This window comes from Ursus maritimus, unplaced genomic scaffold (assembly GCF_017311325.1).
Source record: "Ursus maritimus isolate PB19 unplaced genomic scaffold, ASM1731132v1 scaffold_9, whole genome shotgun sequence".
In the NCBI taxonomy this organism is placed as follows: domain Eukaryota; kingdom Metazoa; phylum Chordata; class Mammalia; order Carnivora; family Ursidae; genus Ursus; species Ursus maritimus.
The window spans coordinates 17,457,774-17,484,475 of record NW_024427107.1 but is presented as its reverse complement, the minus strand read 5'-3'; the positions used below and the strand labels follow the sequence as shown (position 1 = coordinate 17,484,475).

General features: G+C 38.4%; 1 protein-coding gene and 1 long non-coding RNA gene across 2 annotated transcripts in view; one reads left to right on the top strand and one right to left on the bottom strand.

Annotated features, from left to right (window-relative positions):
- Window positions 1-512: 512 nt before the first annotated feature.
- On the bottom strand, window positions 513-8,603 carry LOC103677484. The gene is made up of 2 exons (XR_572419.2): window positions 8,390-8,603; window positions 513-743 (listed from the first exon to the last, which is right to left on the bottom strand). It is a non-coding gene; the product is annotated as an uncharacterized LOC103677484 (long non-coding RNA).
- A 253-nt stretch (window positions 8,604-8,856) lies between these two features.
- VCPIP1 (valosin containing protein interacting protein 1) overlaps window positions 8,857-26,702 on the top strand; it is a 30,549-nt gene continuing 12,703 nt past the window's right edge. Inside the window, exons 1-2 of the mRNA XM_008706773.2 lie at window positions 8,857-11,844; window positions 22,254-22,340. Of these exons, the coding sequence (XP_008704995.2) occupies window positions 9,141-11,844; window positions 22,254-22,340 (2,791 nt within the window). The 5' untranslated portion in view covers window positions 8,857-9,140. The remainder of the gene's footprint in view (window positions 11,845-22,253; window positions 22,341-26,702) is intronic.

The following is a 26,702-nucleotide window of genomic DNA, read 5'->3' as shown; positions in this document are numbered from 1 at the left end:
CCTATAAGTGATTTGGTAAATCAAAGAATATCAACATTGTACACTTGTGACACACATTTTCAATTTTTTTTTTAAGATTTTATTTATTTGACAGAGAGAGTGAGAGAGCACAAGTAGGGGGAGCAGTAGAAGGAGAGGGAGAAGCAGGCTCCCTGCTGAGCAGGGAGCCCGACGCGGGACTTGATGTGGGGCTTGATCCCAGCACCCTGGGATCGTGACCTGAGCCGAAGGCAGACGTTTAACCACCTGAGCCACCCAGGCGCCCCCACACATTATCAAATTATCATTCAGTATATAGTTTTACCAAGTTAACCTTCTACACATTGAAGGAATTTGGTCAACTCTTGCCAACAATAGACATTTTGAAGAAATATGCTAATTTTATGGGTCCTCCAAAATCTCATGTTATTTAATTTATTAGATGTTTCAATTTCTTCTTTTGTTGCATTAGAAAGGTCTGAGACTCCATAAATTAATTAAAGTATGAGACTGGCAGGAAAATAGAAAAATAATCGGGATAAGTAAACATTTTAATGTAGCATATTACAGATAGGGCATTTCAAGCCATTTATGAGGGGATGAGTTTTTCCAGTGGTTTTCAAAGTACACCTTGTCGGGAGGTGGGAATAGGGGAATGCGCTGCTGGCAAGTTGCAATAACTCTCATTCATTCCCATTTCAACCATATTGGTCTATCTTTTACATACTGAACTTATTGGTAAGTTGATCTGAAGCGTTCTGGACCTGAAAACAAACAAAACCAAAAACATACTTACTGCAAGGTTTTGGGACAACTGGTATTTTGCAATATAAAATAAAGAGAAAATAAAATAAGTCGAATCTCTCCCTCACATCTTGTACAAAAATACATGTCAGCTAGATGAAAACATTAAATAGAAAAAGCTTCCACAAACTACGAGAAGATATGGGCAAGCATTAACTCCTTTTTAAACACACTGATAAAAGTAGAGACCATGATGAGAGGCACTATTTCTCTGTGTTGGTTCTTCCTAAAATATATGCCTCTGACACAAATTCAAGATGTTTTTGTGGCTGAGGGGGTGTGGAAATGCTACCCATCAATAATAATGTCAAGGGTGGCTTGGGTTTTAACATTCCCATTATCTCTATCAGCACCCCCAGATCACCCCAAAATATACACGGTAAATAAAATAATGTGCAAAATGAAAGATGTAATAGATCCTAGTGTGTTATGCTGCAAGCAGACTCTTGCCACTAAGCCCTTCTCTCCCCAGACATTCTGGAAGCATCACTGCTTGTCCTCTGGAATCACAGTGTCATCAGCATAGAGAGGCTCTGAGAAGTCCTTAGTGGAAAAAGAAGAAAACCAACTTCAATTACTTATTACTTCAAAATTACTTGACTATAGAACCCTCCCTTCAACATGATACCTATTAATATCCATAGAATTTGTGGAGCACACTTAGCAATGTCAGGCTGAAAATTAATGTTTGAATGGGAACATGCTCGGCAAGAGGTGTTATTGTGAAAGACATAAGTCCATTTATTGCTGTTTGACCAATGCCCAAACTGAGGCACTCTCCAATGTTGTGATCTGCTGACACCTAGTGCTGATGCTTTAATTTAGTACACCCACACATAATTTCCAATAGTTTCCTGCCCACCAAAATAAAAACCTTACGGACTGCATTTATATTCTTGTACATAATTATAATGCATTTTTATCTTGGACTATTATGAAAGATTTATGTAAATGATCCAAAGGGCTAAGAAAGTATGCCGCCTTGTACTTTTGCTCTATTCTCGCCTATTAAAATGTCTTATGAGACTATATGTATAAAAAATGTGTCAAGTAATGCTTCTTCTGACTCTTTATGTCATACCCATGGAAGGAATTGAATTAGACTGTGTTTAGGGAACAGAGCTAGAAGGTTCAGATAGAGACATCAGGGCATTCTACAAAAAGTCGAGATTGTAACTGGAATGAAGATAAAGTGTTTATTTCGTAAACTCTTGAACCTATTTTCTTTTGCCCCAAAAGTACCCTTTGGGTTTTAAATAAAGGGAAAGAAAATGATAAAAGAAGGAAAAGTAATATAACTGCAGTGATAAGCATTCTCCTGCTCCAAGGACAGTGGTTATTTGGTGCAGCCATTTAAAATTAATGTTAATTTGAATTGTGAACTGTTGGGCTTATGAGCATTAAGATGCAACTTCTGATCTATATTAAATGTGTCTCTGTATGTTTACTTTAATAATGTCAATGTAATGATACCTGTTTGCACAAACACACTGTATTAATAACTTCCAGGTTTTCTGCTGATAGTTCGAGATCAGATCACATATGTCAATAAAAATTCTAGTGCTACAAAATCCTGGAATGCCAGTTTAAATTATCACCTGGTAACTGTAAAGCAGTCACATATTATAAGATAGGGTTAGTATTTTTGAGTGTCTGACAGCTTTCTTTTAAAGTAAGTTCTATGCCCAACGTGGGGCTTGAACTTAAGACCCTAAGATCAAGAGTTGTATGCTCTACCCACTGAGCCAGCCAGGCACCTCATCCCTTTTTAAGTATGACATCTTAATTAAATAGTATCTAATCTGATTATTGCTGGAAACCACAAAACAATTCCTGTGTATTTACTAGTTCACTTATGGCTACTAAGTTGTTCCGAATGAGTGTGTGTGTACGTTTGTGTGTGCACACGTGCGTGCTTTGTGCAATTTCTGTTTCTAACTGGAATGTGGCACTGGCAGTTAAAGTGTTGGCTCTTTTGAGTTTGGCATGTCTAGGCTACTGTGTGACATGTGATGAACCAACTCTATCAAAATAAAATCTTTATACATTTTGTCATGATGTCCTTTGGTTTTCACCTGACACAAAATCCTAAACTCTAAATGAACTCAGGCATTCAAAACTTCATGTTTTAAGGTGCTCATCTGAGAAATCATAAATATTGTTTTAGATTAGTATCAAACTGACAACACAGAATTTAAAAAAAATCTTTTAGAGAATTTGTGGATTTTCAATGAAGGTGTATGCTTGGATGTCAGGCTGAGAAACACTGCCATGGATGATAGCCATTCATTCATTGAGCAATATTTATTGAGGCTACTGTGTGCCTGGCACAGGGAATCTAACAATCAACAAACTGCCTGCCCTTATGAACAGCCTTACAGTCTAATGGGGAAGGAGGACAATAGACAAGTAATTATATAATTTCCGATAGTGATTAGTGCTGTAAAGAAAGTAAGCAGGATAAGGACATGGAGGGTGAAAAGGACAGAGGTGCTATTTTAGAGAGGTTGGCAGGAGTGGCACCTTGCTGGAGCTGACATTTGAGCAGACACCTAAATGATTATCTGGGAAAAGTTTTCCAATCAGAAGGGCACGTGCAAAGGCCTTGAAACAGGAATGTACTTGGACTGTTTGAGGACCAACAAGGAGGTCAGTGTGGCAGAAGCATGAGCCAAGGCAATAAAGTCTGAAGTAGCCAAGGGCCAGATCACACAGGGTCCTGTAATATAGTAAAGACTATGCTGGTTCTTAGGGGAAAAAAATGGGATTGCAGAAGGCATGCTTTAGGTAGACTAGAGATGGAACTCCTGTTTCTGGAACTCAACTCTTTTTTTTCTTTTACCTTAAAAAAAAAAAAAAGATTTATTTATTTGAGAGAGAGAGAGAGGGAACACAAGCAGGAAGGGCAGAGGGAGAGCAAGAGAGAATCTCAAGCAGACTCTGTGCTGAGCACAGAGCCTGATGTGGGGCTCGATCCCAGGACCCTGAGATCATAACCTAAGCCAAAACTAAGAGTTGGACACTGAACTGACTGCACCATCCAGGTGCCCCTTTTTTCCTTTTAAAATCAACTTTATTGAGATATAATTTACACACACAAATGCACCCTTTTAAAGAGTTCAGTTGGATGAGTTTTGGCAAATGTATATATTCATGTCCTCATCACCATAATCAAAATAAAGAATATTTCCATCATCCTAAAAAGTTCCTTTGTTCCCTTTGCAGTCAGTCCCCATCCCTTGACCCCCACCATAGCCAGGAACTCACTGGAATTTGGGGAATCACTATTTTTAATGTAGACTTAGTAGCTGTAAGGACCTAGATTTGTGCTGCCAATAGAGAGCCATAGCCACATGTGGCTACTTAAATTTGATTACAATTAAATGAAGTTAACAAATCAGTTCCTAACTTGCACTGCCCACATTTCAAGTACCTAATAGCCACATGTGGCTAGTGGCTGCCATACTAGACAGGACAGGCATAGGACTTTCCATCACTGCAGATGGTTCTATTGGGCAATGCAGAGATGTTACTTAGGTAGAATTTGACCTTCACCACATGAAGGTAGGCTAAGCAGCCTACCTTAACCGACCGAGCCACCCAAGCACCTCTCTCTGCAACTCTTGCTCACGAAGTCCTCCTTCTGCCCTATAACATACCTTCTCTGTGAGCCTTTTAAGAATCGCTCCTCTCTGTCCCCAGTTACTGTCTGATACAGAAAATGCAAATGCTTTCTGGAGCCAGGCAGGTAATATGTCTCAAGGGGACCTGGTATATGATGTTAAAGTGCTGGCCAGTGCACAAAGATGTTCACAGTAAAAAAAAAAAAAAAAAAGTTAAACTGCTTCTGGCCAAACAAAAACACATGTAAGCCGAGTTTGGCCACTGGCCACCAGTTTGCACTCATTTCTTGGCTAATTCTCTCTCAAATCACAAAGCAGCTGTAATNTGGTGGAAAGAGTGAGTGAACATGGAAGAAAACCATGATTTGAAGGCCAGGTCTGCTACTTGCTAGCTGGGTGGTAGTAATGATGAGAATGTTAACCTTCCAGAGTTAAATCTTCTCATCTGTATAATAAAAACAATACTACCTATGTCACAGGATTTTTTTTCCTTAAAGATTTTATTTATCCTTTTGACACACACAGAGAGAGAAACAAAGAGAGAGAGAGAGCATGAGCAGGGGGGAGGGGCAGAGGGAGAGGGAGAAGCAGTCTTCCCACTGAGCAGGGAGCCCTGATGCTGGACTCCAACCGAGGACCCTGGGATCATGACCTGAGCCAAGGCAGACGCTTAACTGGGAGCCACCCAGGCGCCGCTCAGGGATTGTTTTAAAGATTAAGATAATATTCTTAAAAACACCCACCATACAATAAGCCCTCAATAAATTTTTTCACAGCATCTGTGATATTTATTTTCTTGTATTGTTTTGATCAGTTGTCTGCTTTATTCTACTTGTATTTATGAACAATTTGGTCGAGCCTATTTCTTCTGTTAGACTGAGTTCCTTTGGGTAAGGAATGGCCTTCTGCGTCCCTTTAAGTTCCTACAATACCTATTTCAGTAATTAAGTCCCTCGCATGTCCACCCCGAGTTTCAACAAAACTTGTGACTCAAAGTCTAATTGGGGGAGGAATCTGGAGGAACACAGTCAACTCCTAGTACAGATGGATATTTCATATAAGAAAGTATGTGCCTGGGGTGCCTGCATGGTTCAGTTGGTTAAGTGTCTGCCTTTGGCTCAGGTCACGATCCAGGGTTCCTGGGATTGAGCCACGAGTTGAGCTCCCTGCTCAGCAGGGAGCCTGCTTCTCCCTCTCCCTCTGCCCCTCCCCTCGGCTTGTGCTTGCTCTTTCTCTCTCTCAAATAAATAAAATAATCTTTTTTAAAAAAGTATGTGGCTGATTTAAACAATCCCCAAAGTTATGATTCCCTTCCTTTTCCAATATAAGAGAAAAAAACAATGATGGTTGTTCTCTTAAGTGGATGCCCCTTGCTTTCTCATTTACTAGGTATGCTAACAGCAATACAGAAATTTTAGAAATGTCATACTAGAAATTTATGGGGGAAAAAAGGATTTAACTATATTTTGGCAATTCAGATAGAAGTCATGCTGGGATAAAGGTGGTAAAAGAGGTATGTATCAGAGCAGCTAACATCAGGGCCTCAGCTCATTTTTGCATCTGGAATACTGAGACAAGAACAAGAACCATTAGGAATCTCATCAAGTTCTTTTGAAAGTTAATAGACAATTAAGGTCATGGAATTTGGGGAGAAGAGGAGGAAAGCATGTGTATCTCACATAAGGAGGTTAGAAGCTTTCTACACTCCTACGGCCTTATAAGAAACAGCATGTTATATTTTGTCCTAACAAAATTTTCTTACTTTACAGGTACCCATGCCTTCTAAATGCCTGTAAAAGACTAATTCACATATTGAACTTGGTATGGTTAATATCATTGCCCCTTTATTTGTGAGCTTTCTTCTTTTTGCACTTCGCATCTACAGACTCGTTAAATAAGTGATTTGTAGGTTAAATGACCTAATTCAACTCCAGAACTGATTGAAAACTTAACTCCTCTCCTTCCGCCTATCAACTATGCTTTATACCAGGGTATTTTATTTTTTCCTCTCAAAAGTATCATTCTTAAAACTAGAACTATAGTAACAAACGGGTTGAAATGTCAGATTTAGTTTGGGAAGAATGTTTCTAACTAATCAAGGTTCCACATGGGGACAATGGATCAGTTGAATGGATTGTGCTTGACAAGCCAGAGAGAGGCTACCCATTTCTTCAGTAGGGTTTTGTTAAGAATGATTTTGTCAAGTGTGATTCAGAATGACACATTCAGATACAATTTAAAAAATCTATTTCACTGTTCATATATATTATCAGTAAGGAAAATCTGCCTTGGTGATGTCAAGACATAAAAGTGCATGCCAGATAACACTGCTGTTATCTTTCATTTGCTCTGAAGCTTTCATAATTCAATTCTTTGGATTCTATATGAGGAAAATAAAATTGCACTGCAGGTGTAACTTCTCAGTAACAGTAGACAATGATTTCCATTTAATGGGCACATTCAATTTCTCAACTTATAAACACTCAATAAAAAAATCAGTTCCAAGTAGTTACCACCAAACTATTGTCAGAATAGAAATAAACAACTTCTCCTGCATGAATTAAGAAAAACTTTATTGAAAATTATCCCCTTCAAGTTAAGTAACATTACCTATCTTGTATGAAGTTAACAGCATTTTTTGTATGGGCCTGAAAGAACTGGGTGAGAAAACATTTGAAGAATTTCTCTTTCAAACATATTTCTTTTGAGAAAACTATAGTCAATAATTAGGGTGAAAGTCAGTACTAACACCTTTTAGGAGTGTCTTACAGATGGTTCATTTCAAAGCATCAAATTCTATTTATTCAAAAAACCTAATAAGGTAAACAATCCCCTTGGCAGCTGCAGAAGACTCAAATGACCTCACGGACTGCACTGATGTGTCTATTTTGCGCCAAATGTTTCAGAAATTTTGAGACAGTTCACTTATCTAAGATTTCAGAAAGCAAGAGTTTCCAGAATAAGTGAAAGAGGCTGACTGTACAATAATAATTAAAACAATACTAGCTTTCAGTTAACGTATCAATGTGTTTTGCATGAAGAGGCAGTTTCCAAGCACACAATAAAGCTGTGCTGCCTTCTTAAGGGTAAACATCTTTACTACTCCTTGAGTCATTGAGACCCAGAGGCTTAACAAAAGGTCTGAGCTTAACAGCTCTTTTCTTTTGTAGAAAATAGCATAAAAAGCTAATGTATCAGAGATACACTGGTGATTTGACCTTGGACAAACCACTTAACTCCTAGTCTGTTTCCATAACTGTAAATGGAGTCAACAATACCCGGTAACGTATTACAGGACTGGTGGGAGAATGAGATGATATATGTGAACATATTTTGCAAACTATAAAGCAATAGTAACAGGAAGTTAGTTATTATTTTATATAAAACTGGTCTCACCTTTCCTGCCTATATCCCTGTCTGTAAAATGGGTACAGATCTGGATCTGAATGCCTAACAGTCACTAACTAGTTGTGTGAACCTGAGGAAGTCATTTCCTTCCTGGACATGTTTTCTAACAAGGTTATTATGAAGATCAAATGATATTGTATATGCAAAGGCTGCGACAGGACTATATTAAGAACTTAACAAATGATAGCTGTTATAACTCTCTGAGGAGAGGGCTGTAAGAAGCAAACCGTATCTAGTTAAAAGGCGCTTTGTATGTACATACGACTCTCTACCTCTCCAAGGTATTGTTATTTGTACTGTAAACTGCAAAGACTTACAGGGAACTAGGAAACAAATGGCGCCTCAGTGACCCTCCGTAGAGAGGGGGAAAAGGCAGAAAGGTGACTTAGGCACCTCAGTGGCTTGGAATAGAGGTAGCAATGAGAACAGAGAAATGTGGCAGAAAAAAGACCTCATGAAATACTCTGAGAATCAGTTCATTGTTTTCCCTTTTTCTTTTACGACCTCCAGTCTACCTTAGATCATTTCATTCAACTTCCCAGCCCGCCATATCGCTGGACATTTATTTACTGTACCTTCTTCACTGAGAGCCTTTCATTCCCCTCCCCTTCTAGGAGTCGTGAACTTCAGACCCGCCGCTTCCGACACCCATTCCCTTTAATTCTGTTTTTACCAAGCTTCCCTGTATCCTTCTCTCCGCCTAAGGGGGAAGTGAGGCTGAACGCACCGCAGGGCATCCTAGGAAATGTGGTCTCTCATTCTTTTTCGCTTGTGCCCCAGAAGTGGGAAAACGACAAAGGAGATCCAGTTAAAACTACAACTCCCGGCAAGCAATATGAGTGACCGTCTTCCTTTCTGCCCCCCTTCCTATTGCCTTCCTCTTCCTCCTCTCCGTGGGCGCTGGACTGCTTGGCCTCTCGGTATTTGTAGTTCTTTATGGATCCAAGATCCTAGCATTCAACGACTAGGGGAGAGGCTGCAAGACTCTAATTCCCAGAGGGCAGAGCGGTAGCTGCGCCTGCGCACTCTCAGTGAGGGCGTGTATGTCTGTGTGTCTGAGGGAGAGAGAGAGCGAGAGTGAGTGAGTGTGAGTGCTGGGTAGGGTGGTGGCCGTTACGTTCGGGGCAACGGCTACGGCAGTGGAGAAGTAAGAAGAGAAACAACGTCCGGCGCTTCCGCCTTCGCTTAGGAGGAGGAGGAGCTGGTGGGGAAAGGAAAGTGATTCGCCCTGGGCCTGGACTAGACAGAGTCGGGCTGGTGGGGGTCTGGGCTATGAGCCTTTGAGGGTCGCTTGGGACGCGGAGCGAGACACGAGAGCCGAGAGGTATGTCTCAGCCGCCGCCGCCGCCTCCGCTGCCGCCGCCACCTCCTCCCCCTGAGGCTCCGCAGACTCCGCCGTCCCTGGCGGCGGCGGCTCCTCCGGGGGGGCTCTCGAAACGGAGGGACCGGAGAATCCTCTCCGGGAGCTGCCCGGATCCGAAGTGCCAGGCGCGTCTGTTCTTCCCGGCCTCCGGTTCTGTCAGCATCGAGTGTACCGAGTGCGGACAGCGGCACGAGCAGCAACAGCTGCTGGGGGTGGAGGAGGTGACCGACCCGGACGTAGTGCTACACAACCTGCTGCGGAACGCGCTGCTCGGGGTGACAGGGGCACCCAAGAAGAACACGGAACTGGTAAAGGTGATGGGCCTTTCTAACTACCACTGCAAATTGTTGTCGCCCATATTAGCTCGCTATGGAATGGATAAACAGACAGGCAGGGCTAAGCTTCTCCGGGACATGAACCAGGGTGAACTGTTTGATTGCGCTTTACTAGGTGACCGCGCCTTCCTCATCGAACCAGAGCATGTTAACACGGTGGGCTATGGCAAAGACCGCTCCGGAAGCCTCCTGTATTTGCATGACACTCTTGAGGACATCAAGCGGGCCAATAAAAGCCAGGAATGCCTCATTCCAGTTCATGTGGACGGGGATGGACACTGCTTGGTGCATGCTGTGTCCCGGGCTCTAGTAGGCCGGGAGCTCTTCTGGCATGCCTTGAGAGAGAATCTTAAGCAACATTTTCAGCAGCACCTGGCCCAGTATCAAGCCCTGTTCCATGACTTCATTGATGCCGCTGAATGGGAGGACATTATCAATGAGTGTGACCCTCTGTTTGTACCACCTGAAGGTGTTCCCTTGGGCTTGAGGAACATCCACATATTTGGCCTTGCCAATGTATTACATCGCCCTATTATTCTGCTAGATTCTCTCAGTGGCATGAGAAGCTCTGGTGATTATTCAGCCACCTTTCTGCCTGGGCTCATCCCTGCAGAGAAGTGCACAGGGAGAGATGGTCATTTGAACAAACCAATCTGTATTGCGTGGAGTAGCTCTGGTAGAAACCATTATATCCCCTTGGTAGGCATAAAAGGGGCTGCTTTGCCCAAATTGCCTATGAATTTGCTGCCGAAAGCGTGGGGTGTGCCTCAGGACCTTATTAAAAAGTACATTAAACTTGAGGAGGATGGTGGTTGTGTTATTGGAGGAGACAGAAGTTTGCAGGATAAATACTTACTTAGGCTTGTTGCTGCTATGGAAGAAGTCTTTATGGACAAACATGGTATCCATCCTAGTTTGGTTGCTGACGTCCATCAGTATTTCTACAGGAGGACTGGGGTGATAGGAGTTCAGCCTGAAGAAGTCACAGCAGCTGCTAAAAAAGCAGTAATGGATAATCGCCTTCACAAATGTTTGCTCTGTGGTGCCCTTTCTGAACTTCATGTTCCTCCAGAGTGGTTGGCTCCAGGAGGGAAACTGTATAACCTGGCAAAAAGTACTCATGGACAGCTGAGGCCTGACAAAAATTATAGCTTTCCTTTGAACAATTTAGTTTGCTCATATGATTCAGTGAAAGATGTTCTGGTACCAGACTACGGATTGAGTAACCTGACAGCTTGTAATTGGTGCCATGGCACATCTGTGCGAAGGGTCAGAGGAGATGGGTCTATTGTGTATTTGGATGGGGACAGAACTAATTCTAGGTCCACTGGTGGCAAATGTGGTTGTGGATTCAAACATTTTTGGGATGGTAAAGAGTATGACAATCTACCAGAAGCTTTTCCTATTACTTTGGAATGGGGTGGAAGAGTGGTCAGAGAAACAGTATATTGGTTCCAGTATGAAAGTGATTCATCTTTGAATAGTAATGTTTATGATGTTGCAATGAAACTTGTTACCAAGCACTTTCCAGGTGAATTTGGGAGTGAAATCCTGGTTCAGAAAGTTGTCCACACTATATTGCATCAGACTGCCAAAAAGAATCCTGATGATTATACTCCTGTAAATATAGATGGTGCTCATGCCCAAAGAGTCGGAGATGTACAAGGACAAGAGTCGGAGTCTCAGCTCCCAACTAAAATTATTCTTACTGGACAGAAAACAAAAACTTTGCACAAGGAGGAATTAAACATGAGTAAAACTGAAAGAACTATTCAACAGAATATTACGGAACAGGCTGCTGTAATGCAGAAACGGAAAACAGAGAAGTTAAAACAAGAACAAAAAGGGCAGCCTAGGACTGTTTCTCCTAGTACCATTCGTGATGGCCCATCCTCTGCACCTGCTACGCCTACCAAGGCTCCCTATTCACCAACAACTTCTAAGGAGAAAAAGATCCGAATAACAACTAATGATGGACGACAGTCCATGGTTACACTTAAGTCTTCAACGACCTTTTTTGAACTTCAGGAAAGCATAGCCAGAGAATTTAACATTCCTCCATATTTACAGTGTATTCGATATGGCTTTCCTCCTAAAGAGTTAATGCCACCCCAGGCAGGAATGGAAAAGGAGCCAGTTCCTTTACAGCATGGTGACAGAATTACAATAGAGATTCTAAAAAGTAAAGCGGAAGGTGGTCAGTCGGCTGCAGCACACTCGGCCCACACTGTGAAACAAGAAGAGATTGCCGTTACTGGTAAACTATCTAAGGAACTTCAGGAGCAAGCTGACAAAGAAATGTACTCCTTATGTCTTTTAGCAACATTAATGGGTAAGATAATTTTAACCTAGATGGTTATTTTATTAATTGTGAATATAATGCATTGAGTTTTTCTGTTGTCTTTGTGAAAAAAAAATCTGTGGTCATCGTAAAAACTCTGATTCTATATAAAGTTTAGGAGGAGATTATTTTCAATTGTTTTTTTTTTCACAGTAAATGGATATATGTTAGCATGATTCTCTACTGAGTAAATATTTAGGACAGCATAACTGAGAAAGTGAAAGTAGTCCCTTAACTGTCACCAGATTATTTAAATATGATTTATTATTGTAATTTTTAAAAATAGTCTTATAATGTATTTATTTCCCCCCCTGGGCTCTATTGAGCCTGCCCACTTTGCCCCTTTTCATTTATTTTTAAATTTTCTTTTCCTGCATGTCATGTGATCTCAGGACTTCCTGTTTGATGAATTGCAGTTTCTGGTGTTTATATTCTCACTGCACTCCCACCTAATAGTCTCTGTCCTCCATTTCCTGTTCTTCCTTTCCCAGTTCATCACATTTTTATTTGTACATTAGGATTTGTGTTTAAGTAATTTCCTTGCTTACTGACTCTATGCCATCAATTGTAATGAACTATTATAACTCATGAGAAATATAAGAAACAGAGGTAGATGTTAATGGGGTTGCTTAAGAAGCATTTCTTTTTAATAATTCAGCATAAATTAAAATTATCAACCAAATATGTAAACTAAAGCTTTAGGTGATTTGGGATATGATCCAGTGGTGCACTTTTAACCTTATTTTTATTTGCTTAATCTTTGTTTTTAAAATCACTCTTAATATGCTTTACTAAGGCTTAAAGTAGAATTAAAATTTATATTGCATATCAGAAGAGCCTTATTTTTGCTGAGATTAGAGCTTTTAACTGGAAAAGTGATCTGGGTTTTGATTCTGTTTTCTAAAATAGTAAAATCAGTGAATTGGGCCTTGACCTACCAAAATGAAGATTTATTCCTGGCCAGTTAAATTTGGAGGCCTAGAAGTTAATAGGAGATCTAAAAGCCCTATACACATTTATAACTTGATATTGCTGATTTTATTTTGGCAAACATCGCCATCAAATTGGGGGATATGTCAAGAAATGTACTAGGCACTGTGTATTTCTGTCTCTTAGAGTTTCTGGTTTCTTAGAGACTGCATGAAATAGAGGAAAGATTGTGTGATCTTTGGAGTCAGAAAGACCTAGAATTTGAATCTTGGCTCCAGTAGTTATTAACTTAGTGATTCAGGCAAGCTGCTTAACTCCCCAATACTTTGGTTACGTCTTCTCTACAAAATACCCTTTGTAGTTGGTACACAGGGAAACAATAAAGTACTCCTAGAACTCTGAAAATTAAATAACATCAGCAGAGAATGGATAAAATTAAGTATATGCAGAAGGTACTTTAAAAACTGTCAATCCCCCGGGTAAAAAAAAAGAAGGAAAGAGGAGGTCTTCCTCAATAGAAGATGAACTCTTAAGGATATGGCTCATCTCTTATCTAACTTTGGATGCGCAGTACCTAGTATAGTGCCTAGCAGGTTGTAGGCACTTTGAAATGTTTTTGATTGGATTAAATAGATGACAACATGTGTAAAGAGAGTCTGTGTCAGCAGAAATGGAATGGATGGTCAGCACTGAACATTGAAAAAGAGTTGAAAAGCAGAATTTGGCACTGTTTATACACTGCTGTACAAAGGGAAAAGATACATCATCTGGGGTTCATGAAAATTCTGGTAACTAGAAAGGTAATCTCTAGGGGTGGGAATACTTCATCAGTCCTCACCATGGCCTGGCTGAAGGAACTGTATCCCTCTAGGGATTCTGTAATCATCAAGTATCTCTTCTGAGCACTCATTTAACTTCCTAATTAATATAAGTATTGATGTACAGGTGAGAGTGCAGATGAGGATTATGTTCACTTAGAAGACTGTGTTCTCCATTGCAGATAAATAAATTGGCAAGAGTGAGATTATGATCAGTACTTTAAATCTGGTCAGCATAATAATATATTTTATAATGAAAATTAGTAAAATATAGTTCTGGTTTATAATTAGTCACTTTTTGAGTTTCATTTGAGGTTTCTGGAACTCTGAATATCTGAGTACTAGACTATGGACTGAAATGAGTTCAATAAGATTATGTCTTTTTGTTATGATACCTTCCCTCTTTACCTCCAACATTTATATTGCTGCCCTAATAAACCCACACATCTCTTAAATCTATCCCAACACAAATTTGAGCATAAAAAAGGTGTTTTGTTCATTTCATACTGTAGCACTTGAGAGATTTTCTGCTGTAAAAATACTAAGAGAGTGGCTGGCCTGTATTAGTCCCTCTATAAACATTCTTTTTTTACCTCTCTTATTTCTTTTAACTGTGTTTGAACTATGTAGAAGATAATCTCTTTTGGCTTTTTTGTTTTGTTTTTATTTAGAGAGAGTGCGAGCGGGGGTGGAGGGGTAGAGGGAGAGGAAGAAAGAATCCCAAGCAGGCTCCATGCCCAGGATAGAACCCGATGCAGGCTTGATCCCATGACCCCGAGACTGTGACCTGAACCTAAATAAAGAATGGGACGCCCAACCACCTGAGCCACCCAGACACCCCTCTATGATATTCTTAATAAAAAGTGACGTGTTGGTAAAAATGTCAATTTTTGGGGATACACATGCACACACAAACATACAACCTTACGTAAAGAGTGCTGGAAAACCATTGATGTTTAGTTTGGAGAGGGCTGGAAAAAGGAAAATGACAGGGTTTATTTAGAAAATTGCGAATTTCAAAATGCAGAAATTACTTTGTGAATTACCAGATATCCGCTAAGCTGCTGATATGTTAGTTTAGAAAAGAGTGCGTCAAGCCTTATGCTGTTCTAATAACTGGATACTTCTCATTTAGGTTTAGGCTTAAATACTACCTTCTTAGAGAGGCTTTCTCCTGACCATTATCTTCGGGTTTGAGAGACCTTTGCTAACCACTCTAAGTAGGCCTCCTCTATCATTGTATTCTGTTCATTTCTCTCATACCCTATTAAAAATTTTCATTGCCTTATTTGTTGATTTACTTATTTAGTTGCTTACCACACTGTATTGTAAACTCCACAAAGGCAGAGACAGTAGCCTGTTTTTTTCAGTGATGAATACTTTGTCACTTAGTATAGGCCTGGCACTTATTAGGTGCCAAATAAATGCTTGTTGAATGAATGAATATAGATTTTTTTCGGCAAAACATTTGTTTTGCTATGAACTAGAGATAAAGATGGATGAGACATAGTCCTGCATAAACTTACCTGCAGGATCTCAACTGAGGGCATTTAATTATTATTTATTTGTATCAACAAATGCATCAGTCTTTTGCTCAGTATGAACCATTCATGAAACTAGTCACTTTGAATGTATGATGATAGTTTAAAATGAAATAATGTTCTACCTGTAATATTTCACATTTTAATCTGTTTTATCCAGACTACTTGGAGATTATTGAACAATTTTTGTAGACTGTCATCTTCATTATTTATATGTGAGTGACTTTGACCCTGGCATTACAAAATATGTTATTAAATTTTTTCATAGACCATTTTTTGGTGGACTTGCTTTGTGGTAGGCATGACAGATGCTGTATCATCCATCATAAATACTAGGCTGATTTCTTTTTTCTTAGTAGTGTATTCCATTAAGTTTCTTAGTTAGTTTTCTTTTTCAAGAGATAAAGACAAATTTGTGAAAAACAGAATCTGTCAGTTTGGAATTGCTTTAACAGAATTGAGCTACTTGTGATATTTACCCCACTTCACTCTAAAAGGTTAGCAACCTTTCAGGAGTTGAGAAACTTGCTTGATTTTTTTTTTTTTTAAGATTTTATTTATTTATTTGAAAGAGAGAGAGAGAGAGCCAGCCAGTGAGAAAGGGAACACAAGCAGGGGGAATGGGAGAGGAAGAAGCAGGCTCCCAGCAAAGCAGGGAGCCCGATGTGGGGCTCAATCCCAGGATGCTGGGATCATGACCTTAGCCGAAGGCAGACACCTAATGACTGAGCCACCCAGGCGTCCCAAAACTTGTTTGATTTTTATATATCTTTTATCTTCCTGAAAGATGCATATAGATATATCTTAAGATAAGTATATGTTATACATGAATTTATATTATCATACTTTGAAGATTTAAGTTAAACATGGATTCTATTCCTTTCTCTACTCAACTACTTTGACACCTTTTATTTTCTTTCATATTTTCTCAGTTACAAATTTATATTATTTTTAAATATTCAAAGAATTCAAGTGTCTATAAAGTAAAATACGATAGTTGTCTTTAACATTTTTACTTCCCAGAGAAACTCAGGCAGTGTGTTTGTGTGTAAACATTTACACACAGGTTTGTGTGCATGTATATGTATGATAAATACATCTTTCAATGCTAATGATGACGCTAAAAGTTGTATGGGCTGGACACACTTCAGGGACTCAGTATAAGGAGAGAAACAGGCATGTCTTTCTTAGAAATGGTTTTGACTATTGATAAGGTAGATACATTTTTAGATGGGAGGATCTGCAGGAAGGGTGGAGAGATGGCAACAATTCTTTCAGCTAATGAATAGATTTAGGATTATTTCTAGTAGAAATAGTCCCATGTTCCTAGTTTAAATTTACATTTTGGCCAGTTTATTTTATGGTCATAGATATTTGAGTTCAGAGTTAATTTTAGGTATCTTGAAGAGAGTCTTAAAAAAAAAATATATATATATATATATATATTTTTTTTTTTTTAAGTTTATTTGGTAATCTCTATAACCAATGCTGGGTTCAGACTCACAACCCCAAGATCAAGTGTCATGATGCTCTTCCAACTGAGCCAGCCAGATGCCCTAAAAAGATATTTCATTACTCAGCAATAGAAAAAGAATGAGATCTTGCCATTTGTGACAACATGTATGGACCTAGAGGATATTATGCTATGTAAAATAAGTCAGAGAAAGACAAATACCATGTGATTTTATTTATATGTGGAATCTAAAAAAACAAAACAAAGAAGCAAAAACAGACACATAAATTCAGAAAACAAACTGATGGTTGTGGGGTTGGGGGGAATGGGCAAAATGGGTGAAGAGGAATGGGAGATACAGGCTTCCACTTATGGAATGAAAAAGTCATGGGGATGAAAGGTACAGCATAGGGAATATAGTCAGTGGTATTATAATAGCACAGTATGGTGACAGATGGTAGCTATGCTTATGAGCACAGCATAATCTATAGAGTTGTCAAATCACTGTGTTGCGCACCTGAAATTAATATAACATTGTGTGTCAATTATACTTCACTAAAAACCTATATATATTTCATATAGATGTTAGATTTTAAAATTTGCTTGCTTCATAAATTGCAAAGTAGAAACTTCAATTGCCTTTTAAAAAATCCAGTTAGAAGGGGCGCCTGGGTGGCTTAGTCGTTAAGCATCTGCCTTCGGCCCAGGGCATGATCCCAGCATCCTGGGATGGAGCCCTGTATTGGGCTCCCTGCTCTGCTGGGAGCCTGCTTCTTCCTCTCCCACTCCCCCTGCTTGTGTTCCCTCTCTCACTGGCTGTCTCTCTCTCTGTCAAATAAATAAATCTTAAAAAAAAAAAATCCAGTTAGAAAATTGGGCCACTTTTAACCCCATGATTTTATTATTAGTAGTAAAAGTTAGAAAAATGTGTTATTTTTAAAAATGTTTCACTTTATTTTTTTTAAAGATTTTATTTATTTATTCGACAGAGATAGAGACAGCCAGCGAGAGAGGGAACACAAGAAGGGGGAGTGGGAGAGGAAGAAGCAGGCTCCTAGCAGAGGAGCCTGATGTGGGGCTCGATCCCAGAACGCCGGGATCACGCCCTGAGCCGAAGGCAGACGCTTAACCGCTGTGCCACCCAGGCGCCCCTAAAAAATGTTTCACTTTAACATACTTTTTAAAGTTAAAAATTACTTCTTAAAGAGGAAAAAGGCAGATAAAAGAAAAACCATCTGTAATACCACTGGCATATATAACTACTGTTTAACGTAGGAGAACTGAAGACTTTTAGGAGGAAGATTTTAGAAAAAGTGTGGACAGAGGTTATCGATGATGGTGGTATAGACTTCTTTCTACATTTGTATGTACACACAATGTGTTGAATATAAGTACTTTATTGTGAAGAAACAGATGAATTATAAAGTAAAATTAATTGGAGACTAACAAAAATATGAGTTAATACAATATTTGCTAGATGCTTTACCAAGCTATTCCTATTCTCTAAGAGTTTGCATTCTAATGGAATGGTAGAAAAATAATTCTTAACTTTTTTGGGTAAGATCTACTATCTTAGTAACTTTCAAATATAGAGTACAGTATTATTAACTATAGTTAACATGTACATGCTGTACATTCATCCCGATGATTTATTCATTTGATAACTGAAAGTTTGTAACTGAAAGTCTTCCCCTTCGTTTTTGCTGTGATTTTTTTTATTAGATTCATGAAGAGGTATAGATGGTTCCATTAGTTATATTTTATCCATATTAACACTGAAGAACAGTTATCATTGTGCTGCTTCATTTAAGTTTTTCTGAACTTCTTTCAGGTATTGTTAAAAGGAGAAACCTTATTTATACTGTTCATTCATATTTGTTCATTGAGTGAATGTTAAGAGTGCGACTGTCTACCCAGCACTGCGTCAGGCTCTGGGAAGAAAGTCAGATAGACTGCTGCCCTTTTCCTGACTTTGAGAACCTAGTCTAGAAGGGGAAGCAGAAAAGTACACTAAATTAACCTGCAGTGTGATGAGGGCTGTGGTGCTCATCTGCGTAGGAGTAGCAAGGAAGGTACTTACCTTCCTGCCACTCGAAGAATCCAAGAGGAAGTGACACCTAAATTGAGTTTTAAAGAATATATAGCAGTTATTGACCTTTGGGAACTAGACCAGTTTGGCGGTGTTGCTTTGTGAAAGTCAAGTTAGGGTGCGGTGAGAGATGTGAGATAGGAGAGAATGCAAGGATGACTCTTCGAGTGCCTTTATCTGCCATGAAAAAGGAGCTTGGACTTTACTGTATGGTTTTGGGGAACCATTAAAGGTGTAACTCGGAAGGAGGAGGGATTTAAGGAGAACAAGATTGGAGGGAAAACCAGTTAGGAGGTGGTGGCAGTATTGCAGGCAGGAGATAGGCGTGAACCAGGGCAGTTGTAGAATTGATGGAGGCGAAATGCAGTGGAGAGCAGTATGATGCTGCTGGGGCACTTGTGCAGTGTGTCACAATTCCTGCTTCCTGATCTCTAATCTCTTTTCTTGATTCTGTTAGCAACAAACATGACTTAGTGGAAGTATGTGTATACCAGAGGAAATAATTTGCCTATTTTTTCCTCCCAGCCAGCTGTTGATGCCTTGGATTTCTATGAGAAAAGACTGGATAGTTCTGTCATGTTTGTAACACAATTTGACCTCTGGTAAAGTTTTAATATCAGTGAAAAGGGAGGGCTTAAGCTTTGGATTCAAACCCTGCCTTTGCTATACTTACAAGCTGATTGATCTTGGGAGAATTGCTTAAACTCTCTGAGTTTGTTTCTTTTTCTGTAAAATAGGGCTTAGTTGTGATGAGAAAATGAAACTATGTAAAGTGCCTGCTCAAAGCTGGGTAGATAATAAAGGTTTTGATTTATTTATCCTTCCCTTAAAGCAACAGAGCATGCATGCTCAATGAAGCCACAGATTGCTCTGAAGGGGGGTGAAGTTTGGTTCTTGGGAGAGGGGGAGGGTAAACAAAATCTTTAATGAATAAAACTCTGATATACTGCAGTACATAAACAGATAAGCAGTATATCTGTATATCTGTAGTATTCAAATGCCATGGAGGAGGCAGCTTAGCAAAATGTTTTAAAGGGATCCTTAGGAATAATTTTTAAAAAGGATCCTTAGAGGGACAGAATGAAAACAAGGTTGATAAACACTCTGAGTTCTTACTTAGAGTTCTGCCTGCTTAAAGAAGGAATAGTAAGTTATGTAAAATACTAAGAAATGTCCTTTTTAAACTAGTATTTAATGGTGATCAGTTCTGGAGAATTAACTATTTTGAGACCTATTCAGACTTTTACCAAAACAACTTAAGTGCTACCATATAATTTTTTAAAAAGATTTTACTTATTTATTTGACAGAGAGAGCACAAGCAGGGGAGCAGCAGGCAAAGGGAGAGGGAGAAGCTCCCTCAGCAGGGAGCCTGATGCAGGACTCTTCCCAGGACCCCAGGATCATGACCTGAGCCGAAGGCAGATGCTTCACCGACTGAGACACCCAGGCGCCCCCCTACTATATAATTTTTATGTTTTCCAAGTAAATTATATTCTGAGTATTTTATAAAATACTTAGTATATTTAAGGTAATATTGATAACTAAATGAAAGGTTATTGCCATAGAAATAATTCATCCAAGTGAAGTTTAATAAGTTCAGCAATCGGAACTTCTATAAATTGTTAACATTCTGTATTTGGAGGCTTTTATTAATATTCAGAATTTTAAATTCGTGTGCCCACCCTTAAATTTAGCCATATTCTGGTAATACTGTATCATTAGTCAATGAAGTGTTTGTGTGTAAGAATATGTTCTAGTTAACTGAAACTTTAAGCGCCAAGGCTTTTAAAATTTGCATACTTTTAAACTGATACACTGAGTACTCTAAACTTTAGCCAACTGCCATGCAAATTCCTATTCCTGTTTATAAATGTGGGAGGGGGTTAGAGCTCTGAGAGATTGCATGTACATAATGATTAAGCCACATCATTATAACCTCCATTCAAAGCTGAGATCCAGCATAATCTTCTAGTAGGAAAAATAAAAATTAACCTTTCTTTGTTAAGATTAACTAAAAAAAGTCCTGACTATAAATGTAGTATATATATATTATCAGATTACAAAATAGTGAAAGTATAAAGAAACAGAAATAATCATTCCACAAACCAAAAGTAACTAATTTTTTAAAAGAAGATTTACTTAATTGGGGTGCCTGGATGGCTCAGTCTGTTAAGCATCTGCCTTCCGCTAAGATCGTGATCCCAGGGTCCTGGGATTGAGCCCTGCATTGGGCTCGGTGCTTGGTGGGGAGCCTGCTTCTCCCTCTCCCTCTGCCTGCTGATCCCCCTGCTAGTGTTCTCTCTCTCTCTCTGTTCAATAACTAAATAACTAAATAAATCTTTAAAAAAAGAAGATTTATTTAATTATTTTAGAGGTGAGGGAGGGAAAGCGAGAATCCCAAGCAGGCGAGTGTGGAGCCCGTCGCTGGGCTTGACCCCACAATGTTGAGATCACGACCTGAGTCAAAACCAAGAGTCAGACGTTTAACTGTCTGCGCCACGCAGGCACCCTCAAAAGTAACTAATTTTTATGTTCCTTCTATTCTTCATTAACTTTTTGAACAGTAATTATCAGTCTTTTTATTTGAAACTTCTTATTGAAATAGTCACTGTCAAGGATGTTCTTAAAATGTTTTTGTGAAATGGTCATTTGCTTGTGGGCATTTTGTAGACTTCTTAAGGTTATTTTGAATCCCTTCAACAGGCATTTTCCCCCTAAATTTCTATTTAAAAGGTCAATTTTGGGGGCGCCTGGGTGGCACAGCGGTTAAGCATCTGCCTTCGGCTCAGGGCCTGATCCTGGCGTTGTGGGATCGAGCCCCACATCAGGCTCCTCTGCTATGAGCCTGCTTCTTCCTCTTCCACTCCGCCTACTTGTGTTCCCTCTCTTGCTGGCTGTCTCTATCTCTGTCAAATAAATAAATAAATAGTCTTTAAAAAAAATAAAAAATAAAAAAATAAAAGATCAATTTCGTAACAACACAATACATTAATTACTTATCTTCAGTCTACCTACTTACTTTTCTCGCTAGACCCTTCCATCTATTTTCATTTGGTTTTAACATAAATATAGAATACACAATTCTATATTCTACTTGTTAAAAATAAGTATCTTTCCATAATCTTCTCTGTTGCTCTAGTTCAAGGTTGTGAACTACTTTCCTTTGTGTTGGATTGAGTCTTCAGATATATTTTGCTTAATATAACCAGTATTGACTCATGCAGTTTTAAAGACCTTTTTGAATTAGTTCCTACATTTAAAAATTGGGAGAATTCACATGAAAACCCTAGGTTTCTGGCTTCTGAAAAGCCATATAGTCTTAAAACATTGGGCCTACACTCTTCTATGACAGCACTTGGCAGTGACTGCCACCTTTAAACGGGCCATGGATTTTCTAGTTTACCACAGTCCCATGGATATGGAAATATCATCTCCTTGTGTTATACCAAGCTGTGTCACTTATTTAGGAGATCTGCCTTTCAATCTCTGTTTGAGGTTAATCATTAAGCAACCTTGGGTTGAACTCTTTTGTTTGTTGCTAATATTATATCTGTTTTTATTTTTACAGGAGAAGATGTATGGTCTTATGCAAAGGGGCTTCCTCACATGTTCCAGCAGGGTGGAGTATTCTACAATATTATGAAGAAAACTATGGGTATAGTTAATATCTGATTTTATTCTTAGATAATATCTCCACTTAGGTTATTATAAGATTAAGAAAGTTCAGATATCCTAAAGCTATTTCCAACATTAATTTTTGGTATATGTTCTTCTTTAGCAGTTTGCCTCGTTAAAGTGGATTATTGTCCTGATCTGATCAGCTATGTTTTCTGCTATAATATTACTAAAAAGTCTCCTATTACTTTCTTGCGCCTATTTTCTCATTAAATTATGTGTATGATTCTTAATAACTAAAGACAGGTTGTGAAATTAGAAGGAGATTTGGTTATAATGCTAGTGATTGTACCAGAACCAGATAATACAGTATTTTTGTTGTTGTTGTTGTGTTTTGGCTATTATTATTATTATTATATATCTCAGTGTTTTCTGGATTTTAAGAAATTGCTCATTTTACATTTAACTTTTCAATTGTGTATGCATTGTTTGTAAAGATATGTGAAAGTATACAACTGTATCTTCTGAGTTTTAAGGTCTTAAGAGAATGATTAGCAGTGTGTGTGTTTGGATGTCACATGTGTTTTCAGAGATTGGATGTGAATGATTTTGGCCCCAGACTTTATCATTCTGGCTTTTCTCATTTTTTTCACCTTCCTGACCTCCGTAGACACTAACTGCATAATCACTATTTATGATTTTTATCTCTTACATGCTTTTTTCCTTCTTCAAAAAAACCCAGCCCAACTTGGCTGTTGTAGAAATGTTCAAACATATATAAACGTAACAGGAATAATATAATGAGCCCCTGTTTACCCACCACTCAGCTTCAACAATTATCACTACATTTCCGTTCCCCTGAACTGGACTATTTTAAAGTAAATCCCAGACATAATTTCATCTGTAAGAACTTCGGTATGTATCTCAAAAAGTAAGAATGCCTTCTTTTTGAAAAACACTACAATATAATTATCACATATTAAAAATCTGAAAAATAATTTTTAAAACATCACCAAATATCCATCCAGTGAGTGTTCACAATTCCTTGATTTTTGATTGTCTCAAAAAAATTTTTTTTTCTTTTGGTTTATTTGAATCAGGGACCAAAGAATGGCTGGCTGGCTGGTTTCCTTCCTTTCTTCTTTGATCCTATTTCCCTCCCCCCCTCTTCTGCCTCTCCCCCTCCTCCCCTTCCTTCCTTCCTTCCTTCCTTCCTTCCTTCCTTCCTTCCTTCCTTCCTTCCTAAGACAGGATTCTTGAAGCATAATTTGCATACAGTAAAATTCACCCTTTGTAAGTATAAAGGTATATGAATTTTGACAAACATATACAGCCATGTATCCATCACCACAATCAAGATATGGAATATTGCCATCATTCCAAAAAGGTGCCTTGTGCTCCTTTCTTTAATCCCTTACTCCTACCCCTAGGCCTTGACAACCACTGATTTTGTTGTCTCTTCGTTTGCCTTTTTCATATCACCATATAAGTGGATTAATACAACCTTTTGTGTCTGGCATCTTTGATTTAGCACAGGGGTTGGCAAACTACTGCCTGGGGGCCATATCAGGCCTGCTGCCCCTGTGTATATAAAGTTTTCTCAGAACACAGCAAAAAAAACCCACAAAAAAACAACCACAGCCACACTCATGTTTACCTCTTGTCTATGGCTGCTTTCACACTACAGTGGCAGAATTGAATAGTTGTGGCAGAGACTATATGTCTGAAAACCTAAAGTATTTACTGTGTTGCTCCATTACAGAAAAAAATTTGCCAATTTCTGTTTTACCTTAATGCTTTTGAGATTCGTCTATCTGGTTGCATGTATTAGTTTATTCTCTCATACAGCTTAGTAGTATTCCATTATATGGATGTGGCACATTTTTGAACATCTATAACCGACTGAAGGACATTTGTGTGATTCAGTTTTGGGCTTCTATGGATAGGGCCACTATAAGCATTTGTGTATAGGTCTTTGTGTGTGGACATATGTTTCACTTACCTTTTGTAAATACCTAGGAGTGGGATTGCTGAGTCATATGGTAAGTATATGCTTATCTTTATGAGAAACTTCCAAACCATTTTCCAAAGTAGCTGGACCATTTTGTATTCCTTAGTACTGTATTGGAGTTCCAGTTGCTCTGCTCTTTACCAGTACTTGGTAGCATCAGTTTCTGTTTTTAAAACTATTTTAATAGGTTTATAGTACTATCTCGTAGTGGTTTTAATTTGTATTTCCCTAATAACTAAAGATGTTGAGCATCTTCTCATGTGCTTATTTGCCTCCTACTTCTTTTGCTCATTTTTAAATTGGTTTGAATCTTCTTTTTAGTTGGGTTTTGAGAGTTCTTTATATATTCTGGCCACACATCATTTATCAGGTAAGTGTTTTGCAAATATTTTCTCCCAGTTTGTAATTTGTCTTTTCATTCTCTTAACAGTATCTTCTGAAGATAAGAGATTTCTAATTTTGATAACCAATTTAACACTTTTTTTCTTTTATACTTTTTGTGCCCTATCTAAAGAATCTTTACCTAATCAGAGGTGACAGAAATTTTCTTCTATGTTTTCTTCTAGCAGTTTTATAGCTTTAGGTTTTATATTTAGGTTTATGATCTATTTCAAGTTGATATTTTTGTATGTTGCAAGGTATGAGTTGAGGTTTATTTTTTTATGTATGGATATCCAATTGTTCCAGCACCGTTTATTGAAAAAAGTATACCTTATCCATTGAATTATTTTGGTACCTTCATCAAAAATCAATTGACCATGAATCATACGATTGAAAAGGGCGAATTATATGCAAAATATAGCATCAGTAAAATTATTTTTTAAAAAATTAATTGACTTTATACATGTGGGTCTATTTTTAGAAACTGTTTTCTGATTTGTTGATCTTTGTCTCTCCTTTCACCAATGCCTCATCTTGATTAAAGTATTATTATAGTAATTCTTGAAATCAGTTAGTATGAGTCTTCCATCTTCTTTTTTTTTCTGTTTTTTTAAAAGTTTTTATTTAAATTCCAGTTAGTTAACATACAGTGTTAGTTTCAGGTGTACAATATAGTGATTCAACAATTTTCATGCAATGTTTGGTGCTCATCACAAGCGTACTCCTTAATTCCTATCATCTATTTAACCCATTCCCCTACCTACCACCCCTCTGGTAACCATTAGTTTACTCTCTACAGTTAAGGGTCTGTTTCTTGGTTTGCCTCTCTCTCTCTCTCTCCCTCTCCCTCTCCGTCTCTCTCCCTTCCTTCCCCTTTTTTTCCCTCTTTGCTCATTTGTTTTGTTTCTTAAATTCCACATGAGTAAAATCAAATGGTAATCATTGTTCTCTACCTTATTTCACTTAGCATAATTCTCTGTAGCTCCGTCCATGTTGTTGCAAACATCTTTATTCTTTTCCAAAAATTTTTTTTGGGTATTCTAGGTGCTTTGCTTATCCATATAAATTTTAGAATCCGCTTGTCAGTTTCTACAAAAGAGTCTGCTGGGATTTTTATTGTGATGTATTGACTCTGTAGATCAAATTGAGGATAAATGATATTTTTACAACATTGAATCTTCAGATTCATGAAAATATTGTATTTCTCCATTTAAGTGTTCTTTAATTTCTCATCAAAATTTTGTAATTTTCAGCATATAATTCTTAACATATCCTTTGTTAGATTCATACCTAAATATTTCATGTTTTGGGAATGCTGTTGTAAAAGATGCTTTTTTAAAATTCCAATTTCCTGGGGCACCTGGGTGCTGTAGTTGGTTAAGCACTGGACTCTTAGCTTTGGCTCAGGTCATGATCTCAGCTCAGGGTAGTGAGATCGAGCCCCATGTCGGCCCCTGCACTCAGCACTAAGTCTGCTTAGGACTTTTTCTCTCTCTTTCTCTGCCCCTCCCCATCCCCACACTGTCTCTCCCCCTAGCTTTTCTCTCTCTCAAATAAATAAATGTTTTTTAAAAAATTCCAACTTCTTTTGTTCTTTGCTAGTGCTTAGAAAATAAGATTGTTTTTTAAATGTTAAAAAAAAATTTTTTTTAAAGATTTTATTTATTCATTTGAGAGAGATTGAGAGCAAGAGAGTTCACAGAGGGAGAGGGAGAAGCAAACTCGCAGCTGAGTGGAGAGCCCAATGCAGGGCTCGATCCCAGGATCCTGAGACCATGACCTGAGCTGAACGCAGACGCTCAACTGACTGAGTCATGCAGATGCCCCAAGATTGGTTTTTATAAGTTGACTTTGTATCCTGTGACCTTGCTAAATGTACATATTCCAGTAGCTTTTTAGCAGATTCTGTGGGATTGTCTAAGTAGGTCATCCTGTCTTTTGCAAATAAAAGTTTTATTTCTTCCTTTTCAGTCAGTATGCCTCGTAGTTCTTTCTCTTGCCTTATTGCAG